At 41.9% G+C, this 21,813-nt stretch overlaps 1 protein-coding gene across 1 annotated transcript in view; it reads left to right on the top strand.

The window, feature by feature from the left end:
* The first annotated feature begins 12,955 nt into the window (after window positions 1–12,955).
* Window positions 12,956–21,813, top strand: part of RAB20 (RAB20, member RAS oncogene family) — a 30,122-nt gene continuing 21,264 nt past the window's right edge. Inside the window, 2 exon segments of the mRNA XM_018084392.2 lie at window positions 12,956–13,006; window positions 13,009–13,132. Of these exon segments, the coding sequence (XP_017939881.2) occupies window positions 12,956–13,006; window positions 13,009–13,132 (175 nt within the window).

Raw genomic sequence — 21,813 nt, 5'->3', positions numbered from 1 at the left:
TTTAGCATTGCAACAGACTATTTAAATGTAATGGGGTGGCAACTCAAAACACTATAAACAGCTTTTCCATAAATATATGGTTTCTGTAGCCACTTTTAATTTCCATGGGAAGTGTATGCTTCGACCCCCGAGCCTATGTTGATGTCCTCTTTCCTCCTTGGGTCATGGCACTCACATTTCCCTTAGCTGTATGACTTTAGCTGTCAGTCACCTGGTTTTCAGAAGAAAGACCTGAACCTGGCCATCAGCAGCTGGGATGTTTTGTCTCATTGCTGCTCATTCATATTCATGTTCAAGAGTCCAAGCACACGCACTCTCAGGCACAGCAAAAAGCTCTTGCAGGACAGCAAGACGAATGGGGTTCATCCCTCAACAAGGTTACAGGTGTAGCCTGAATTGCCCAGAAGCTGTTCCATATTTGGGACCTGTTGTCATGTCGAGAAATGATATTGTAAGGAGGAAGACGAGAGAAGCGCGGGCAGTCGGGCTGCCTCCCGCCGCGCCTCTGCCAATTACTGGGCTTTAGAAAGTTGGAAAGAGCGGAACCCCAAAACACCTGGCGGTCCCCCCAAGCCGAGAGCCCGTGGCTGGGCCGCAGCGTGGGGGGGGGAGCGCGGGGTGTTCGCTGCAGCTCCGGGTTCGAGCCGTCCCTGCCGCCACCTGTCGGCCCCGGAGCGGAACCCGGCACCCCCCGCCTGGTTCACGCCGCGAATCATCTCACAGCACCTACCTCCCGTTTGCCGAACTTCGCCGGGACCACACACGTCCTCAGCCTTCGCATGACATCCAGTGTGTTTTATCCTACTTTGCAAGGTAAATACTAACATCACATACGGCACGTGTAACAGAGGAGACTTGGGAAAACATCATGGCCGAGAGAAATGACAATTACTTCTTTTTCTTTGCAAGAGCTTGTTTCAGAAGTAATTCCTCCAGTATTTGGCTGTGCCAATACTGCTGGGGCACATATACTCTCTCTATATATCTGCAGTCTTGATTTTTCTGCTTGTCCAGACAAAGGCATGCGCCCGAGATTGCACCTCTTCCTTCCTGTCTGAACATCAAGTTTTCTTTTACATAGAAAAAAATTAGCAGAGAAAGGACAGGAATGGTGCTTTGAGCATAAAATCAGGATACAAATTTTTAAGCATCCAGACTCGACAGCAGAGAGATGCCCTCATGCCCCACAATGCAGTGACATCCTGAACATCCTATTGTAATTGGAGTAGTTCATTTTTCCAGGCACGACAACACAAATCTGCAAAATTCCCTCATACTGTAGTATGAAACTAGGCACCAACTTACAATGTAAATTCTTCAAGGTTGTCTTCTGAAAGGATACCTATCTTCCAAAGCATACCCTTCCTGCTTCAAGTTCTTTCATTTACCCATATCCAGAACAGACAAAGTAGAAATTCAGAGAATGTTAACTGGATTTAACTGAAGGGATAACACAATATTACATGAACCCTATTGGTAATAAATGAGAAATCATTTACCCTTGGAACACCTAGACCTGACAGGATCTCCTATAGGAGACCTTCAAAAACACCTCTCTTCATTGACTGTATAGCCTATGCCCAAACCATTCAGTCTGGGAACTGAGGAAGAATTGTGGCTCACAGGCCAAAAGAAAGCAACATACTGCTTTAAGGACAAGGTACACTGTGTAACCATAGCTCAGTTCAGATAATAGAATCATAGAATTGTTTAGGTTGGAAAAGATCTCTAATATCATCGAGTCCAACTGCTAACCCCGCACTTTCAAGTCCACCACTAAATCAAGTATTTTAAATGCTTCCGGGGATGGTCACTCAACCACTTCCCTGGGCAGCCCATTCCAGTGCTTGACAACACTTTTGGTGAAGGCATTTATCCTAGTATCCTGTCTGAACCTCCCCTGGTGCAGCTTGAGATCATTTTCCCTCATCCTGTCACTTGTTATTTGGGAGACTGACCTCCACCTTGCTACAACCTCCTTTCAAGTAGTTCTGGACAGTGACAAGGTCTCCCCCGAGCTTCCCTTTCTCCAGGCTAAACTACCCCAGCTCCATTATCCATTCATCATATGACTTACCCTCTAGACCCTTCACCACCTTGGTTGCCCTTCTCTGGACACGCTGCAGCACCTCAATGTCTCAATGCTTTCTGCAAAAAAGTGGACTGCAAAGAAGGCTAGAATACAGTTCTGCTAATACAGATAAACAATGTCAAAACTGGAGGCTGGACTGTTAGCCCCTGAGTGCATCCTGGTAAACAGCTACTTTTACCTCTGCATTTGTTATCATGTTATGTTAACACAACTAATATCCATAAACAGTAGATGCTGATCTACTCCACTCTTTGAAGAGGTTGATTTTTTTTCTGCCATCAGAAATCAAGTTTGTCAAGGTCACGAGTCATCTCATTCCTTGGCAATGACTGATTTAAAAATGTGACCAAACAGCCTCCATCTACCTGTTAATAATTAACAGTTCATTTCAAGTGCCTGACAAATTCTGGGTCAGATCTCCTGAAAACATTTGAGGGCTCAGAGTTAATGTTTATCTTAGTGGGGTGAAAATATGAACCACTTATTTCTGTAGCCTCTGGTGATTTGATTTTATTTCCTGCATGAAACAAATGGAGCACAAGCAGCCACCTACCTCGCCAGGGAGACACAATAAAAGAGCTGATCAGAAAAATCTCTCAGAAAGACCAGATGAGAGGAAGCTACAAAGACCAGAATAATAAGTTACCACTGCTAATCAGGCAGTTTGAGGTAGTTCAAGGCCAAACATCTACCCTCACCTAAAGTTTGATCAAGTTATGCAGATTTTTAAAAAACGTTTCCATTCCATAATCTCTAACTACTATCTTTATATGACTTTGCCCAAATCCAATATATATTATACTGCTTCCTAAAATCCATACTACTTCATTTTTTTTTCTTTTGACTACCTGGATCACACCAATGTAAGTTTTATGATCTTTCCAACTGATAATCAAGAAGCAAGAGAGTACCTACGGCTTGTTATTCAAAAACTTGAAAAATAAAACCTTGGAGAGTTGTTAGCCTTCATGTGGGTCATGTGGGTCTAGTACCCTTTATACTAGAGGATGTGGTAGGCCAGGATCTGGGAGACCTTTGCAGCCCCTCTGTACAGTCACGTCCAACCCTGGCAGCACCTCAAATTCTCAGTGTCCCATAGAAGGGACAAATGAGTCATCATTTTCATCTCCTGAAGTGCCACAGCTTTTAGATTAATGCTTTAAGCCAAGCTTTCAGTTTATGTTTATATATAACTGCAGCATTTTGGGGGCTGCTTCATAAAACCATTCCATTCACAGAGGTGAGGAGGATTCAAGTGGGAAACAGAGCAAGTGTACAGGAGCTCTTTCCTGGTAAATGCTGCAAGTGTCTGAGAATTAGCAGCTTTGGGACTTTCTGATTTTCATTAGTCTAACCTTTTTTTTGACTTCCACAAGGCAAGGAGTTCTGCAATGTAATCACGCACTGAGAAAAAAACCAATTACTTCCTTCCCATTTAATTCTTCTACCATGAGACTGCAATGGCTTCTCTCACTATTGGTAACTTCCTGACAGTTTTTCATCCCTTGTATTGGCAATTTGAGGATAGAGACAATGAGATAAATGTTTTATCTGAAGAACAACCCCCACTTCCATTCCCTGAATTGCCTCAACAATTCTAAGAAGTCCTTGAGTTTCAAGTTGTTGCAGCTCTTGTGCCTTCATGCAAAGGTTTGTTACAGATTTTTCTCTTTCACAATCAAAAGATGTACTTGTAATGAATACAACACATTGTGAACTTGTGTGCCTTATCTATCAAAACACAGACTTTGACCTGAAGTTCACTGAAATGGATGGATTTTTTCCTACTTGCTCTGAAGAACACAGCTAACAAGTGCTCGTTGAAATTTCTCCATTTGTACTTGATTATTTCCTTTTGTTACTATGCATTATCTATGTGTTCAGACGTGATATAATTTATAACCCTCATCGAAAACTCATAACAGAATTTAAATTCAAGTCCATCCTTCACTTAAGAATTTTAGCATAGGTTTCATTTAGGTATGTTTTTAGCTGTTAATAGTATTCCTAAGAGCTAAGAAAATACTTCAGCAACATGCACCAGGTCCATACTTCCCATTTCATTGAGAATGGAATTTGTTTTCTAGAGTCACCGATATCTTACAATCAGACTGGGTATCCCTATTTATTTTTCTTTTACCCTCTTCCATTCTCATTGTCCATGCATGTAATCAATAATGAAGCTTTTGTTTTACAGTTTGTATCCTCTCTCTTCTCCTTTGGACAAACTCCTTTCTATCTCACCTTTTAATTTTAAGTATTTTTTCCATTCAGTGTCATTACTGTCACCTTTCTCCTTTTTGAGACTTAGGAATAGCAATCTTGCTGTTATTTTATAGTAATCTCATCTGAGCTTTAGAGAATTACAAGCTTCTTTATTTGAATTAAAGAGGAATAAGTTCACTCCAATAACAATAACATCTTATGTTAACATCTCTAATATGTTCCAATAATAATAATATCTGATGTTAACATCTCTAATATGTTCTAAAAGTTCTCTTTACTCTGTTATTTTTACTCTTTAAACAGACCAGCTTTGACAAAAGCAGGTGTTTGAAGTAAATTAGATTATATCATATTAAACCTGGAGTAAGTTTCACCCAGCACTTCTGTTTAAATTAGGGATTTAGATTAAATATCAACAAGCATTAATAATTTCTGCAATTTCCTCTGCCTCACAGAAGCTGTTTTCTCAGTGTTTTAAAAGGATACATATAATTCACATTCTGAAAAAAAAAATTCAGAGAAACTTTTTCCTTGAGTATTTTTCTTTTTCTTCCGTCCTTTATGGTTCTACATTTTCTCTTTGATTTAAGACTTTCTTGCCCTGGATGTGAAGGAGTATTAGGATACCTTATAATCAAAGCTGCTGGTACTGAGCAGTGATATGCCAGGCTGAATACAGAACTGATTTTCTCCCATAAGCAATTCAAGCAATGTTTTAGTGAAGATGGCATAAATGTATGCGAGCATAGAATGTGGTGCTATATTTCTTCAGCACTCTGAAGGTGGAAACATCACGACAATACTAATTAATACTGATAACTAAATAGCCAAAGAAAGCCAATTGACAATTATATTTACCTTCCACTTGGCATTTGAAATGGAGATAACCCAAGAAAGTGGATTTTCAAGTAATACTTTCGGAGCTGAAACCAGACCTGGAGGTACTAAAGCAATTTCTTCAGCAACTTGATTTTGTAAAGGGAATCACCAGCAACAGATTTCATTTCTAGGTGACTTCCCAGGCTCCCAAGAAACACATCAGCATCTACAGTCTGGAAGGATGTCAAAATAGTAGCATGTAATTCCTAGCAACTCAGAAACCAAGCGCCAAAAAATATACTGCTTCAGCAAGCATTACTTGCATCAAATTTTCTTATAACAGCACTACATAGAAGATAACTGGATTATACCAGGAGAAAAAAGTTTAAATTTCAGCTGCAAACACTAGACACTGTTTGTCAGAGGCAATTTTAAAGTATTTTTGCTCTTGAATTTAGAGCAGGATTTTCCCTATATAATTAGATGGGATAATATTTTTTGAGATGACTGAAGGTCAAATCCCATCATACTTATTTATACCTTGGCTATGAATAGTTTCACTGATCTCAATAAGATTTCCAGAGGATTACCCAAGGTGAGTAATGATGAAAAATGTGGTTTCTAAAAAAGAAAGGATAGAAGCAAAACAGAACAGTTTCCTAAGATCAATCAACAGGAAAATTTTAAATGGTGAAATTAAAAATGCACTCAAAAGAATGACACAGAAATTAATTCCCAGAAACACTCTGATAGGGATGTGCTGGAGAGTGGTGCACTTCATTTTAATAACAAATATATGGTTAAAGACGCAGAAAAAATAGGAAATTATGTAAACTCTCTACAGGATATTATAGTATGGTATTGTTTCAAATGTAATGATGTTGCCCTCATACCGCGTTTGAAATTATTTTAATAAACCTTAGTGTTGTTTCTGTAGTCTTTAGTACTTAGATATAATGTCTGATACAGTGAAAGTCCAAGTAAACAACTATCAACCCAAATCTGAAATATTTTGGGTTTTTCTCTCTATACAAAATTTAGAAAGCAGCTAGGAAGTTCTCATTCATATTTTAGGAGGGAAAGATTTTCTGTTACAGAAGAAACTCTTACTAAGAAAATCATCACAGCTTCCTTTTTTTCTGATTCTAAACTAGGTCTAGAAGAGGACTGGAACATTTTATGCAGCAAGTTTCTCCTTTGAAGACTACCAACTTAGGCAAAAATTTCCAGTATTACTCTCCAAAAACATGCTAGTATCAATTATATTTGCATATTCTAAATTCCACTTTGGTCATCCTTTCTCCACCTAATCTTGAAGTCCATCTTCATACATGTAAGTAAATCATTACTATCTTTATACTCCTAATTGCAGTAGTATTTCCTTTATAAGTAAATTCCATTATCCACCAATAGCTGGTGCATCTCTCACCCAAGGGCCAGACGTGGGCAGATGAAAAAAGAGCCCATGAAGGGGTGCAATGCTTTTAGGAGAAATCGTTGTGATAAATTTCATTTCACAGTGATCAGTTTGTACTTTGAAGGTTATCTTTCTTTAAGGGGATAAAACCAGGATGGCTGCTCTTTCCTGGCAAATTCAATCAAATTTTTTTGACCTTTAACAAGTGTCAGGAGGAGAAATCCCACTTCCCTCTGCATACTGCCAGTATGGGTGGGGAGGAGTTCAAGGAGGAAGAAGAAAAGGAGATTGCAATGTCTCATCCAGCCAAGCGGTGAAATAAAAGCGTAGTAACAGGGCTGGAGGGAGGACAAAGCATAACTCCTGACTGGATGTGTGTTAGGAATGGTATTCCCCAATTTAGTATTCCCAGCAAAACACTCCAACTCTAGCTCACTCCCCTGCTCCCCCCACCTCCTCCCCTGCTGTGCAATGGGGAGAAGAACTGGAGACACAAAAAGTACAGATCACAGGTTGAGATAAGAACAATTTACTGGAAACAGCAATGAAATAAGAAAAAGAACAGTAAAAGCAACAGTATTAATAACAAAGTGTATGAGAGGTGAAGGTGAGTGCTCACTGCAAGGAAACCTCTGACAACACCCCAGAGCGCCTCCACTCTACATGACCCGAAAGGGACCTCTTCCCCTGTCCCTGGAAAATTACCTGAGGTGGTATAAAATAACCTCTGGGTCCTAGCCATGCCCCCTCCTGGCTACTGCAAAAATTGACCCTGCCTGTCCAGAACTAGGACAATGTGATTTTGTCCTGAGGCAAATTTGTCTGTGACACTCTTCAATGGACTTTTCTTCCTGACCAAAACCAATGATGGCATGCTTGGTACCATGTGAGTTTCTTCACAGGGAATAGTTATGGCTGTAGCCTAGAGAAATGACTTAAAATTAATGTATAATATGCAAAAGATACTTGATATGCACGAATATCAGTAGTGATGAGGTGAGCTCAACTGAAAACAGACGTCTGTTCTTCTATATATGTCACTTTTTAAACAATTCATGTGATGACAGTATTGAACTTGTAAATGAAAATTAAGCTCTTTCAACTGTCGCAAACCTGTGTTATGAGAATATCTTCACATTTAAAGGTCGCAAGTTGCATTCATTTTGGCTCCCATGTCCTTATTAATCACTAGGATCATGCCATCTGATTGTGCCAAATCTGTACTCAGATTCCCATTTGTGGGCTCCTGCAGTCTATAGGATGTCTCATAGATCCTTGGGTCTGTTTATCGTGGACAAGAATCTTGATGAGTTTATAAGAACTAAAGCAAACTCTAGCTAACTTACTCCATGTCTTTTATGGTGCTAGGAAGAGTGAAAACCTAATACATCTTTTTATAGGCCATAGTTCTGTAATCTCTTGTAGGCATACGTGATTTTGGTGAGGGGGAAGTATGAGTAAGGAGAGAACTGAGCTGGCTGGTGGTGTGGGCACAGCAAGGCTGCTCCTTCCATACAGTGCCAGCCACTAGCTGTTCCAAACTCAGATTCTTCACTGCAGAAAGCTGACTTAAGAACTTGACTCACAGTTGAACAACAAAGGCTAAACTAACTTCCTGTGGAAGACCTGTGTGGGGAATTCCTCCTGAACTCCTATTTGCATCTGAATCTCTAGCATCTGTGCATTAGGGAAGAGTTCACTTTTGCTCACTCGGTGGCTGTATCTATAGCTCAGGTTGCCTCATGGTTTCCATCTAAGACCTTCTGTTCAACTTTCTTTAACAAAGGCAAATTCTAGTCACTCAGGTCAGGCTTTTCTGTCATAAAGATATCTTAAGGTGGTTGATTTACCCATGTCATTTTCAGGGTGCTGTGGTTCAGACACTGACTAATACAGTGATATGCTTTTCCAATCTTGGTGAAAGAGAACAGTCCTACAACTGAGGTGCTCCAAAACCCGCAAGGTCTGAAGAGGAGGCAGAGCAGGAATATTTGCCAAGAGAAAGTAAAGGTCTGTGAGCAGCCAGCACTGACCAACTGAAGCCTCAGGGAACTGAAGTTCCATGGGTGCAATCGTCAGCCTCCTCTGTGCTGATCACAAAACCAGCAGAAAACTACTCACTGTCACTGTTGAGCTAGTTTTTCATCAGCTCATCAAGCTAAATTGGTACAGGGAATGGTCAAGCAGAAGCCAGGGCCAGCCTAAGGAAAAGGCTGGGAAAAGGAGGGGGAGAAAGGTATGGAACTGCAACCCTATAGAAGACAGACTAACTCTTGATATGCAGTACAGGGCAATATCCCTTGATTAGGGCATCTGACTTGTGGGCTAATATGCAGGGTGAAGAGGAAGAACCTAGAATATTTTAGGATAAATATGTAGGCAGAGCAGTGGCTATGTGATGAACAACTCTTTCAGGCTATTCATCATGTTGCCACTGCTCTGTCTACATATTTCAGGCTTTGTAGCCTGAAAGAGAGCACCTTGAGAGTGAGGTCTAGTTAGGGTTGTCTGGAAGATGATGAGTGCAAATATTTCTGTTTAATGAGCATGCATACTCATTTGCTCATTTAGAAGAAAGAAGTCATAAAGGAAGGCAATAAGCAGAAACAAAAACAGAAATTGCCGTGGTTCACCGACTGGTACCTGTTAGTAGGTTTTGCAGTGACCTCATACTTCATGAAGAGGTGCAACAAAGCACTGGAGTGCCAGCACGTACTGAGGACAAGGGATAAGCCTCTCTTACTGCCCTCTCCTTGTTTCACAAAACCTTGACTAGGATTCACTAGATAACTGAGATACATGCCTCTAAGTTATGGATTCATCTGTCTTTAAAAAGCAGCATGTTTCTTTCAGCAGTTTGTACTGCCTTTATCATTACAAACAATCCCATTGAGATCCCCTGCAGTATCTCCAGAAAGCACACATCTAGTCATGGAGATTCAACATCCCAAAAGACAGAGGCACTGCTGGAAGACAAAAGAAAGAGACATGTTATGGTGCTGAACACAAAGGCCACAGCACACCTGTGACATGTTGGGGGCAGCAGTTAGTAGCTGACATGACATATGCCTTCAATCACTTACTCAGTTTGTCTCCAAAATAAGATCAGCTCAGCAAAAAACAACCCTGTTCTGTGGCAAACATTTCACCTCATGTGAACTTACAAAGTACTGTTAGCCTGGAGACCAAATGGGGCCCATAGGCAGGACAATGTATATAAATACCCAGGTAAGGCTGGCAAGGAAACAAATAAACAGGCTCTAATTTTCTCCTGCAACATTAAGCACTTTTCATACTGTGCGAGACTAGAAAGGTTGAGTTACCCTGACGTCAGTACAGTCATTACTGGCTCAGGTTTTTGGCTTATGTACAAGGCTAACATTCTTACTCTTGAGAGGGTCTTACTCTAGCACAGAAATGGTTAAGAAACTTTAATGTGTTATCCACCTCTGTATCCTAGCCCAAGTGTCTGAATTTCAGAATATCTGGAGACCAACCATGGTGACCATGTTTTCATGGTGTCAGGAAGATTAATGAACAACCTCACTGTAATTAAAGGCCTCTTCAGATGCTCAAAAATGAAAAACAAAGACCAGACACTACGTGCAGTCCACATACATGCACTACCTAGACAGCAAAGTATTCCATATTCCTTCCTATCGAGCACTTTAGACATTCTTCATGCCCATACTTCTACCGTGAAGATCTCTTGCTACAGACGTCTCAGTGATTTTGGGAAATTATCTTGCAACAGGCCAATGCATCTGAGCGTTAGAGAGCAAATTAAAGGCTCTTAATGTTTTCCCAAATATTTTCACATATGCTCTGTTATTATTTATATTGCATTACAGACTATCTTGAGCCATTTGACTTTAACAAGAGGCGACTTAAATTGTATGCTGTAGATTGGAGTGCATTCATCCAAGGAGACATTGGCAGTAATAACCAAGGACACTGTGCTGTGCCTAATGAAGGTGTTTTCCTGAAGTCAGTGGGATCTCAGACTGCTGAGGACTTTACAAATTGAGTTTTTAAGGGCCTACCTCAGGAGCCCTTCTACATACCTGGAACCTGTCCAGATCATAATTTTCCTAAATTCTCTCAGGGATCTGAAACAACACCCAGTACTCTCCAATCCTATTGCACCTGATTATTAGGCATAGATTGCTGTGCAACAGAGGTAATCCTTTAAGTGGTGAATGGGAGATGCATACTACTGAGATAATGCACATCCCTGCCTGAGTGAGGGACTGTGACCCCAGGTCCAAATGAGTACTGGACCAGATGGATTTGGCATCTCATTTAGCTAGGCTATGGTTAACATACAAAAGTAGTACATTGCCGTCAGTCAAAGTCAGTTGCTAGCACTTTCAGGAGAGTCCCCTGTCTGTCTGACTGCTGCTAGCTGTTAATACACACAGTCAAAAATGTGGGGATTTAGGTATGTGTTTCAAGAAACTGCGGAAAACATCTGCGAAGGGAGTGGGCTTCTCTTTTTATAGGGCTTATTATTAACAAACCCTAAAATCCCAGTTGCATTTTCACCGTATTACTGAAATTGTTTTCTGTCCTAACTTCTCTGCATCACTGTTAGAAATTATTGATACCTGTTTCGAACACCAGAAAGACCTACAATTCACTTGTACATGAAAATAATTCAAGTACAGCAGAATTTTGGTGAAATTCAGAAATAATTGCTTTAGTGCTTTAACTGCTAGCATTTGGTAGCAAAAGCACTGATGTAAATCAATTATTGTGTTTAAGCTTTTAGGTGTTTGTTCTGCAGACAGAATACAATGCATAAGGTGAGAGTACATAAACTCAGGACCTTTTTGCTGGTGCAGATCCTTATGGTCCAAACTATTTTATACCAAATTCTTCTTTTCACTTTCTGAAATGGCATCTGCCACTTCAAAAGGATGTAACTTATATTGCACTTGGGAATTTGCGAGAAGTATGCATGCAAAAAGAATGTCTGTTCTTTTTACACTTTCATACCAAGCACCTGGAAAAACACTACTTGCTTTGCACTGCCTCAGAGAAGCACCTTGATTTAATATGTTTACCAGCTCTGGGATTGAGATGGGAATCTGAAGCAAAGGCCGCACATGCCACAGAAAAATACTGCCACACAATTATCAAAGTATAACAATTCCCCCTCACATAGTATTTCACATAGTCCTGAATCACATCTCATGTTAATATTTTGGAGTCACTTGTAAGATTTTTTTTTACCAAATAATTTAACATCCTCTCTCTTTGCGTATTTCCAGTACTTTAATATCTGGAGTATATCTGATTCTGAACTGAAATTATGTATCACTGGGTACAGCTGCAAAACCACAAATATGAGCAGTAAAAGCAGAATAAGCAAAATTAAGTAGGCATGGCTTAAAACCCCACACTGCTACGCAGCTAGTCCCTTTTAGCAGGTAAACAAAAATCGTAGCATCTCATAAATCCAAAGCCTAGACTGGCTAAAGAAATTGTAAGAGTTTCAACATGAGACATGCAAGAATGAGGATGTGCATCTATTTATTTTGAAAAGTGCTGCTAGGGAGAGAAAATTATTAACTCGTAAGTTCTCTTAAAAATCCTGTAACAGTTGTTTCCCTCCACGATGTGGTGTACACATTATCCCTTTATTTGCTCCAAATTTGTAGCATGTTTATATCCTATTAAAATATTTTTTTCCAGATTTATTTGGCACAAAAATGACCGATGTAAAAATGATAGGCTAGATCTCTGGGTAATTTAAATGGTTGCAATTCTGTCACCTGAAATGGAATTAACCCAAATTACAGCAGCTGGGCACCTGACTGTGCTCCTAATTTCGGAGCAACTTTCCGCCCCTCCACGTACACCCTGGGAGGCGAGCGGGATGAGCGGGCTTTCGGCTGGGCTCCAGGAGGGCTGTGGAGCTGGTGGCTGCGGTGTCTCCGGCGGGAAGGACGCAGGCAGCCCGGGGGGCAGCAGCATCCCCCGAAGGCTCAGTCGATGCCCCCGCGAGTGGCGGCTGTTCGGCAGCCCGGCAGCGGCCACCCCAGCCCGAGGCGGCCGGGACACATCACCCGGCTCCCGCGGGGCAGGGCAGGGGCGGGGGCTCGGGCTCGGGCTTCGCGGAGCTCCGGCCGCCTCTTCGCCCGCGTCCCTCCCCCTGGTGGGGGCGGGAGCGGGGCCGGCCCGGGGAGGAGGAGCCAGCCGGAGCCGTAAGTCGGGCTGATCGCGGCGGCCTCCGGCGAGCCCCGAAGTTTGCGCTGCCGGCGGAGGCGGCTCCGGGCCCTCCGTCCCGCCGCTTCCGGGCTCCGCCGGGCGGAGCGGGCCGGGCCGGCCGGGCCGCGTGCGGGGGCAGGGGCGGGAGCGGCCGCCGGCAGGGAGCCGAGCCGAGCAGCCGAGCCGCGATGAAGAAGCCGGACGGGAATGTGGTGCTGCTGCGGGGACAATTGAACGTGCGGCAAAGACCTCCCTGCTGCACCGCTACATGGAGCGGCGCTTCCAGGAGACGGTCAGCACCGTCGGCGGCGCCTTCTACTTGAAGCAGTGGGGTCCGTACAACATCTCCATCTGGGACACCGCAGGTGAGCGGGGGGCGGCCCGGAGGAGGGGGGCTCTGGCCCCGCGGGCTCCCGGCGTTTCCTGGCGGAACGGGACTCTAAAGAATTTGGGCGGCGTTTGCCGGCGGGCTGCCCCTGTCCTCCGAGTCCGAGGAGAGCGGCGCTGCCCCCGGCACCCTCTGTGCCAGGGTCACGATGCCTATGGCTTTCTTTTCCCTAGTTTTGGTTCTGCCCTAATGTACGAGCTGTCGATGGGAAAGATTGCGGGCTGGTGTCCTGGCTCGGGACAGCCTCACCTTTCCGAGAAGCGGCGGGTGGGAGATGGAGAGATGGTCCCCCGGTGCCCTGGCGGGGGAGGCCGGCCCCGGGAACCCTGCCCTGGTGCTTAGCGCCTTGTTTTGGCACTACGGTAAAGTCAGTCGCCTGAAACATAGGGGTTGGCAGTAGGACAAAGTCTGAAAAGAAATACGATTTTGACGGGCCAGAAGGGGCCTTACGTCTGCTCATCTATAGTATTTTTGGACTTGCTTTGCGAAATGTGAATGCACAGGGAAGATTGCGGCGCCGGTTTGCTTTCTTTTGCCCGAGTAGATTGCTACTGACGGCAAATTCAGGTAGGAATTAGAGAGCTTACAGTTTCTGTTCATCCCTTCTCGATGTGTGGCGATGAGTATCCTTTTGATATCAGCTGGTGTCAGACTTGGACTTCCAAAAGCGCGCTGCTCACCAGCCGTTCAGACGTGGCGTTCCCCTTCACCACAGCAATAAGAGCATAAGGAATTAATGCACAGAGAGCACGGGCTGCAGGCAGTTTCTGTCTGGGATAGCAGCAAGGGGCTGTCTGGCCCGCTGTATTGTGGCAGGCAGCATCTCCGGGATGCAGGAAGGAGTATGGGTTGTGGTCATGTGTAGTCATATGAATGTCTTGCTCTTGATTGTTAAGTCAGGAAGCTCCCCCCTGTCATGTAAAGGACTAAGACTGTCCAGAAAAGTGAGGTCTATAAACGCTCTTACTCCTTAAATTGATCTTGGGGAAAAATAATCTTGTTCAATATTTTTTTATTTTCATGTTTAGCTGGATTTTAGAAGATTTATTAGTGGCAACATGAAGAATGCTGATTATGTGTCCTTGTGAAACTTGTGGAGCCACAGCATCGTGCAATATTCCAGTTTCCTTTTGGTGACGTTTGGGAGGGAAGTTCATTTGCTGTGTCACTTCGTGTCACAACCTAGTCCAAAATGGCTTTTCCTGCATCAGGAATTGAGAAGGAGGAAGAGGAGAAATGAAACTGCCGAGAAATTATGCAGAAACACATTTGGGGGTGGGAAGGAGATTTTTAAGAACTTTTGCTTCTTGCATTTCTTAGTCTGTAACTATGATGAAAGCTTTGTACCAGTAGCTCTGTTTTAAACATACTTTCTATGTCCTTTGCAATATTTTTGAAAAAAAAATCGACTTCCATTTTGGAATTGATGTGTTTTACTGTGGGAAGTCTCCTGTGGGCAATTGCTGCTTGCTTCTATTAAGCCAGACCCACATGGGAGATTAATAGTGGGCTTTATTTCAACAGAATTATCTTGGTGATGTTGTTCTTTGGTAATTTCCATTACACCCTTCTGATTTTTTTTATCATACACAAAAAAATAAGTCCCTTCAAGGCTTGTCTGCATTTAGAACCCTTTTTTTTCAATCATTTATTCTTATTGCAGTATTTTAGTCCATGTTATTTGAGGCTTCAGGCTACCAGCTCTACGTGGCATCTGGAAAGCTCCAGAGTTGGGTTCTCCATGTGCCAGATGAAGCACCCAGGTGATTCCTGTCTCAGGGCAACACAAGTGTTCAGAACTCAACAATCGCCTTCCCAGTACCCTGGAGCAGGCCACTGCTGATGCTGCTGCCTGCATAACACTGCAGTGGAAGCTCTGCTGCTCTCTAAGACTTGGCAGGACTTCTGTAGCAGGATTGCTGAAGCTGTATTTGTAGAACACTTGTTGAAAAGTGTTGCTGTATTTTACCAGGGGAGGCATAACATGTATTCCTCGTCCTTCTCTCTTGTTGGAGTGAGCATTGAGCTCAGCTGTCCCTTCTCTTGTGTTTCACAGGCAGGTGTGGACTCTTTCACCACCTCTCTGTTGACTTGGAAGTTGCTAAGACCGGGCGCTAGACTGTTTTAGGGCATGTGGAGTCTCATTAACCTTGGAACAAATAGAAGCTCCCAGGGCTTATATATGCTTTCTCCTGTCCAGGTGAAGAAGGAAGGGACCATGTGGACACTTGTAACCCTGATGTTAAGTCACAAGGGGATTCAAAAGCCTGCATAATTTATTTATTTATTATTTTTATTTTGTGCGGACCTTATGCTTTCGCTAGCCACAACTGGAGACCTTGGCCTGTGGCTCTTATCTCTCTATAGTCTCACTATCTTATCTCTACCAGGTGGGTACCAACTAAGCTTGGAATTTATGTAGTAAGGAGGACTTTAAAATTTAGCTTTTTTGTCTGTTTATTAACTTGAGTTGCTTACTACTGCATTCTTATGAAGCAGTGACATGGTTATCAAATACAGATACATTGTTTTCTTCAATTACGTGTGTGCAGATATTATAGAGAAATCCAACAAGAAACAATCATCCAGGAGATTTAAAATATGGCAATATGACAAAAGTATGCATCCATCCTACCTACCTAAATAATGAGTGCCATCTCAAGACATCCATCTTAATACCTTAATAGTACTTTGTACAATGTACATTGTAGAAATATGGAAGATTTGGCCTAGAAAAATGGGGGTGCTTGGTAGTAACTACTTTACTAGTTTGATACATAATTGAACCAGGTAAACTGGAATTCATCTTCTTTTTTAATTTTCTCAGTTTGCGTTATATTTAGTATGTGAATGTATGTGCATTTTTGCTGTTGCTTATCAATGTTATTTTGGGGACCATTATCTCAACAGAAGTCCCCTATATATTACTTGTAGTTTGGTTTGTATTGTTTTTGTTGTTCTGGTATGGGTCAGGCATTTGGCTGTAGCAGTGTAAGCCACTGAAGCTTTATTCCTGTAATACAGAGTTTTGTTTGTACAAGATTAGACTTTAGTGATTGATGAGAATATCTGCAGTAGTGGTGATCTATCAAAAGTTAAGCATGGATGGATATTAGTACGACACAAGTTTAATTGTGCATCTTCTGAATTATTTAAAATATGTGTCATTTTCACTCATCACTGCGTTGATATTGCATTACTTCTCTCACTTTCCCAGGAAGAATGAAATTTTCTTGCCACAGTGCTCTAAAATGTATGTTTCTGTGTTGTTATCACTCAGTGAATCACAGTGTGCACACCTGACCTGTTCTACCAAGCTAGGACTGAAGTGCAAATCAGTTATTCCAGGGAGGACTCTTTTTCTCTTGGCTGTACATTCACACCTCTCTTTATCTTGGAAAAATCAGCTGCTTAGTCTAGTCTAAATCTTTCATGTTCTTATCCGCAAGTCTTGTCAAATGGGTGTGCAGAAGTTGTCAGACTTGATTGGCTTTTTTATGTAAATGCTCATGGCAAATAGTTCAACATTTCCAGTTTTCCAATTTGATGATTACGAGAGAAGTTATTTGGAAATTGCATTCAACTTAAAGAAACAAATGAGCCACAGATGGAAGAATACTTGTGAGAAGTATCATATGCTTGCCATGTTTTGAAGCTCTTTTTTTTCCCCTAGCCATCTGCTTTTGACTATTTCTTCACTGTCAGGGGCTTGTGTCTGACCTAGCATGGTTGCTGTTGTATTCATGGTTGGTGCAGAAAGTTATTTATTACTCCTTATCTTCTGATGCTACAGATTGCCTTTGTTCGTTTTCTCTTTGGATCAGTTAATTCAAAGGAATTAAAAAAAATGTGGCATAAACTATACAAAAAAAGAAACTTTACAGTTTTAACATGTTTTAAAGGACTAGTCTACTGGAAATGGCCTAGTCTCTAAAGCATTTGAGTACATGCTTTGAGACCTTCATACTAGTATATTTGAAGTAGTACTTTTCTGGAACAAGGAAAGTAAGCAACAGCATCAACCAGAAGAACTTTTTCACATGAAGACACATTGGACACTCAGGATGTCAAAGCTATATATAATGTGTGTATATATTTATATCTTCTAGGCAGTGCTGACAGCAGCTGCAGAGTAAACCAAAACTTCCTGCTGGGTGCTGATGGCATGCAGCTCTGAGCTAGCATGTTATCTCTTGTCTCTGGTAGCAGAAAGCATCCTGAAGTTTTGAAGGTCTTGGCCCTGCACCACCATTGAATCGAAAATAATAGTGTGAGGTGAGCTAATGATATTGTGGGAATCTTTTGGTTGTTCAGGCATGTTTTCTGATGCCTTTGTATTTCAAAAGGCAAAAGTAGTTTGTGTGTTAGATTTCAGTCTCTCTAAGTTGACATTTGTTCATCTGACAGATGAGTGGAGCCCTCAGTAGCAAGGTTTCTTAATGATTAGTGGTCATGTTCCCTGTGTTGCTGGCTTAGTATTAGAGCAACCAACCAGTAAATTAATGACAAGCAGTTTAAAAAGTCCACATCAGGATCCTGTAACTCTATTTTAAGAAGCTGAGTTTTGAACTTGCCAACAGATATTCATGCAGTATTATAATGGAGAAACATAAAGGTTAACGGGGAAAGCAGGCTTTCCTTCTTTTCCTTCCTCTCATCGTGAGCTATCTGTCTGCAAGAACTGACTTGATTATTTTCCTCTGTGAATATTCAGCTACCAGTTCATATTTTTACACCTTGCACCCCTTTATTTTGCACCTGCAGATTTTTTTTTTTTCACTTGTCAGACTTAGTAGATTTAGGGACAAAGGAGATAAACATAGCCTGGAAAAGGGTTTTCTGTGGCTTAGGTCAACTGTGGTGTACTTACCTAATGAGTGCATACATCTCGTGTGACTGGTTTGCTGATGTCTGATGGATCAGTGCTGGTGAGCATGTGTGAATTTCTCACAGCTTCCAATCTCTGACCACTAGGGTTTCATAAGCTGCAGTGCAGGCAACTGCCTGTGCTGAGCTTTCTCGGACTAGGTGTGAATGTTTAGGTGGTAAGACGTGTTAGGTTCCTCCTTGTAAGAAATGTTGAAGTGTTAAAGCCTAACTAAGCAAGAGAGGAACTTGAGTTTTGGTTGGGGGCTTTTTTGGGGGTGTTTCCCCCCCCCCCTCAGAATTTATCTGTGTTGATGTACACTTCCTTCTGCACATAGAATATGTGCAGAAGGAATCCATGAGTTGAAAGGGACCCATAAGGATCATCAAGTCCAATTCCCTGCTCCTTGTTCAATTACTTGAAAGTAAACTGTGTGACCAAGAGCATCTTCCATATGCTCCTTGAATTGTGACAGGCTTGGTTTTCTGGGGAGCCTGTACCAGGGATTGACCACCCTCTCAGTGAAGGACCTTTTCCTAATGTCCAATCTGAAATTTGGATGCAGCTTTGTTCTGTTTCCTCATAAAGGTGGAGACCTAGCAAAGTTCTCAGGAGAAACCTGGGATGGGATGTGACTTGGTCCCTGTCATAGGAGATCAGCCCAGGCAGGCTGGTCTCCTGGCTGCCCTGGGGCCTAACATTCCTGTATGGTGAACAACATGCAAATTGGCAGTAGGGAAGGGGGAAGGATGGCCCTCCATCATGTTGAAACAGAATGAAGAAAGAGTAGGATTTAAGTGATGTATTTTCCTCACAAATGAAGACTGATAGAAGCTACTCTGTTTGATGTTCTGCTGGTTTTGACTTTTGGAAGTAGAGGATTACTGCAAGGGAAAAGAAGCTGCAGATGAGATGGTTGGGTAGGTTAGTCAAAGCCAGAAAGGACTCTGATGCATGTGCCTTTCTGAACCTGGTGAAATGGTGACAGTGACTGGGGTTGGGTGTTGCTGAATGTGTAATAAGATGTCTTTAGTTGAGGAGGTTACTTGTTGGAAGCACATAGGGGATATCACCTTGAAAAGTGTCTTGGACATCAGAGATGATTTAGTGAGGAAGGCTACTGAGTGTGTACCTGTGCTGAAGAGGTGGGGACTAAACAATACACAAGATGGAAAGATGGAAATTATGGAGAATAAAAAGCCCTTAGTTTGTTGTTGGTGAGTCATGGCTCAAGGGCAGTTACCACCAAGAGTCTTTGACTTTATTTTTTTTTTCTTTTTACCCTTGGAAAAATTATTCTGCAGAATATTATGTTGGCCTCTGCATGTCAGTTGTTCATAATTGTTGTACGTAAAACAATGATGGCTGAGGACTAGTGCCTCATACACACATACCATGGTTTCCCTGGGATTACTGTGCATGGTTATAGGTTATATATTTTCGTATCTTGAAAAGGAAATCATGAGAGTGTAAATACATATCAAAAAGAAACAGGAGACAAAGTAACACACTTAGTACCAACTCTTTCAGAGGCAAGCTAATGTGGAGGTTATACCACCTTGTTGTGAGTACTTGATGCAGGCCAAGATAAATGTGTGTGTCAACCTCTGCAATACCTTCTGTATTCCAGCCCTACGTTAAATTCCCACTTTGGATGTGGTATTTAATAATAGTCTGCAAAGCGACTGTCCTGTTCTAGCTTAAGTGGGAAACTACTCAACAGTTCAAGTGAGACTTTCCCTGAAAAGTATTAGTGACCTGCGATCTGTGCCTGGCTAAAGCTGTCCAGTACCATGCCAAGGCATTGTGGCTTGAGAAACATGAGCAACTTTGGAGTCTTCAGTAGGACAAATGAGTTTGTACAAGTTCTTGAACTGATTGAATAAGTCATGTTTTAAGGTCACAGACTGTAGTTTGGAGCAAAACTAAGAATCTTCATAATGAGGAGTTTGTGCCTTTGACATTGCATTCTTTCTTCCCTGGTTACTGAAGGAAGAGGTGTATTTTCCAGATGTGTCTGTCAAAACAGACTTGACAGCTGAAAGGTTAATTCACGTGCTGACTGTCTGCTATGTGACAATACTGAAAATGTATGAGGGAGGGAGGCGTAAACAAGAAAAACAGCTAGTAAAACAATGTAAATACGATGGCAAAACTTCTGACAAAAATTGCAGATATATGGAAATTCATCTTCCTGGTGGATTGGGAGACTGTAGAAAATTTTGGAAGGGTGTCCAAGAACTGGTCTCCTAGGAGGGTATATGTAAAGGCAAAATAGGTGTTCTGTGTAAGAGAGCAAGTTATTAATGCTCTGTTGCACTCTTCAGTTTGACTTCAGTATTTGTGAAATGTATACCTGAGCTGTCTAAAAACTCAACTCTTTAAACAGTTAGAGCATGAGGGGGAAAATATCAGGTGGGCCAGTAGTTCTCTTGCTAGCTCAGTAAATAGTGTTACCCAGAGCAGCAGCAAGCTTCATAAGCTGTAGCATAGAGATGAATGTGTACAAAGTAACTCATGTTGACTCAGTTGTGTTTTCTTTTTCTGGGATACCAGTCATATTCCATACTGAAAAAATGTAAAATTATTATGTATTTAGGTGCTTGAACTTAGGCAGTCAGGGTTATGATGTCTTTCTATTGACTATGCAATGAAGTTTTAATCTTTCATTTGGAAGGAAAGTGACAGTAGATGCTTAACATACAAGTGTGGAGCAGGTAACTAGCTGCTAGCTGTATGGTTTTTCAATTACTTTGAGCGCTCATGTATGGTGAGTACGTTTCTCGTATCATCTCACGTACATGCACACTATGATGGCACAAATGTCCAAGCCAGGGAGGCTCCAGCTTCACAATGCCTTGGCTGAGCTGCTCCTGATACTCTAGGCTACTTTAAGTATGTTTCACGCTGCAATCACATCTTATATCTAGATGAGTTGTTTGCTTCACTGCCATTAGTGTTTCATGTTGAAGCTACAAGCCCTGTGAGCTTTGAAGAGGCAGTGTTTCATTGCCCAAACTGAAGGTACACTTAGTAATCCCTCCTCTGAGTCACATTGTGCTATTGCAAAATATCCAAACAAGTAACCTTTGTTTGGGTCTCCATCTAGAAAGACTCTGTTTGTGGTGGATACACTTGGAACCCTTAAAAATTATGAAACAGAAAGAATCATTTTCTTTTCCAAGTCTGAATTATTTCCTTTCTTTCAGGGGAACACTGGGTAGAACATCCAGGGGGCTGATCAAAAGGCATCAGTTTTGATAAATTCTTTTTCCTGTGCCTATCACATTAACTGTAACTTCATATTCAGTACCTGAAGATATGCCTAGGAAATGAGATTTCAGCTTGTTGATTAACTTATGCAAGTGATGCTGCAGAGAGCAGAGGTGGTCAAAGGAAAGTTGTGGGGATTTTACCTTTAATTTGAATTCTTACTGTAAGTAGTTTGTCATCCTTCCTCAGAGGAGATCCAGGATAACTTCCTTTAGGACAACCAACTCAATAAGCATACAAGATTTCCACACCTATCTGGGTGTAGAAAGAAACAATCTAGAAGAGAACTTCTTAACATGGGTTTTAAAGGGAGATAGATAATCAGATGTGTTTGTGAATCTTTTAGTATATCTTTCCACCTCTTAGGAAGCAGGCAAGAATTGAAGTTGACTTTGCATGGGCCATCAAGAAGCCATTTATGGAAGATCTCTGCTGACAGCCTAAAGATTTGTGTGAGCCTGAATTTATTACTGTTTTATAAATAATGCAAAACCAGGAAAATATGTATATCAGGTTTT

The sequence above is a fragment of the Manacus vitellinus genome, unplaced genomic scaffold (genome assembly GCF_001715985.3).
Source record: "Manacus vitellinus isolate BGI_N305 unplaced genomic scaffold, ASM171598v3 scaffold_7_pilon, whole genome shotgun sequence".
Classification (NCBI taxonomy): domain Eukaryota; kingdom Metazoa; phylum Chordata; class Aves; order Passeriformes; family Pipridae; genus Manacus; species Manacus vitellinus.
Note: the sequence above shows the minus strand (reverse complement) of the source record. Positions and strands in the feature narration are given on the sequence as shown.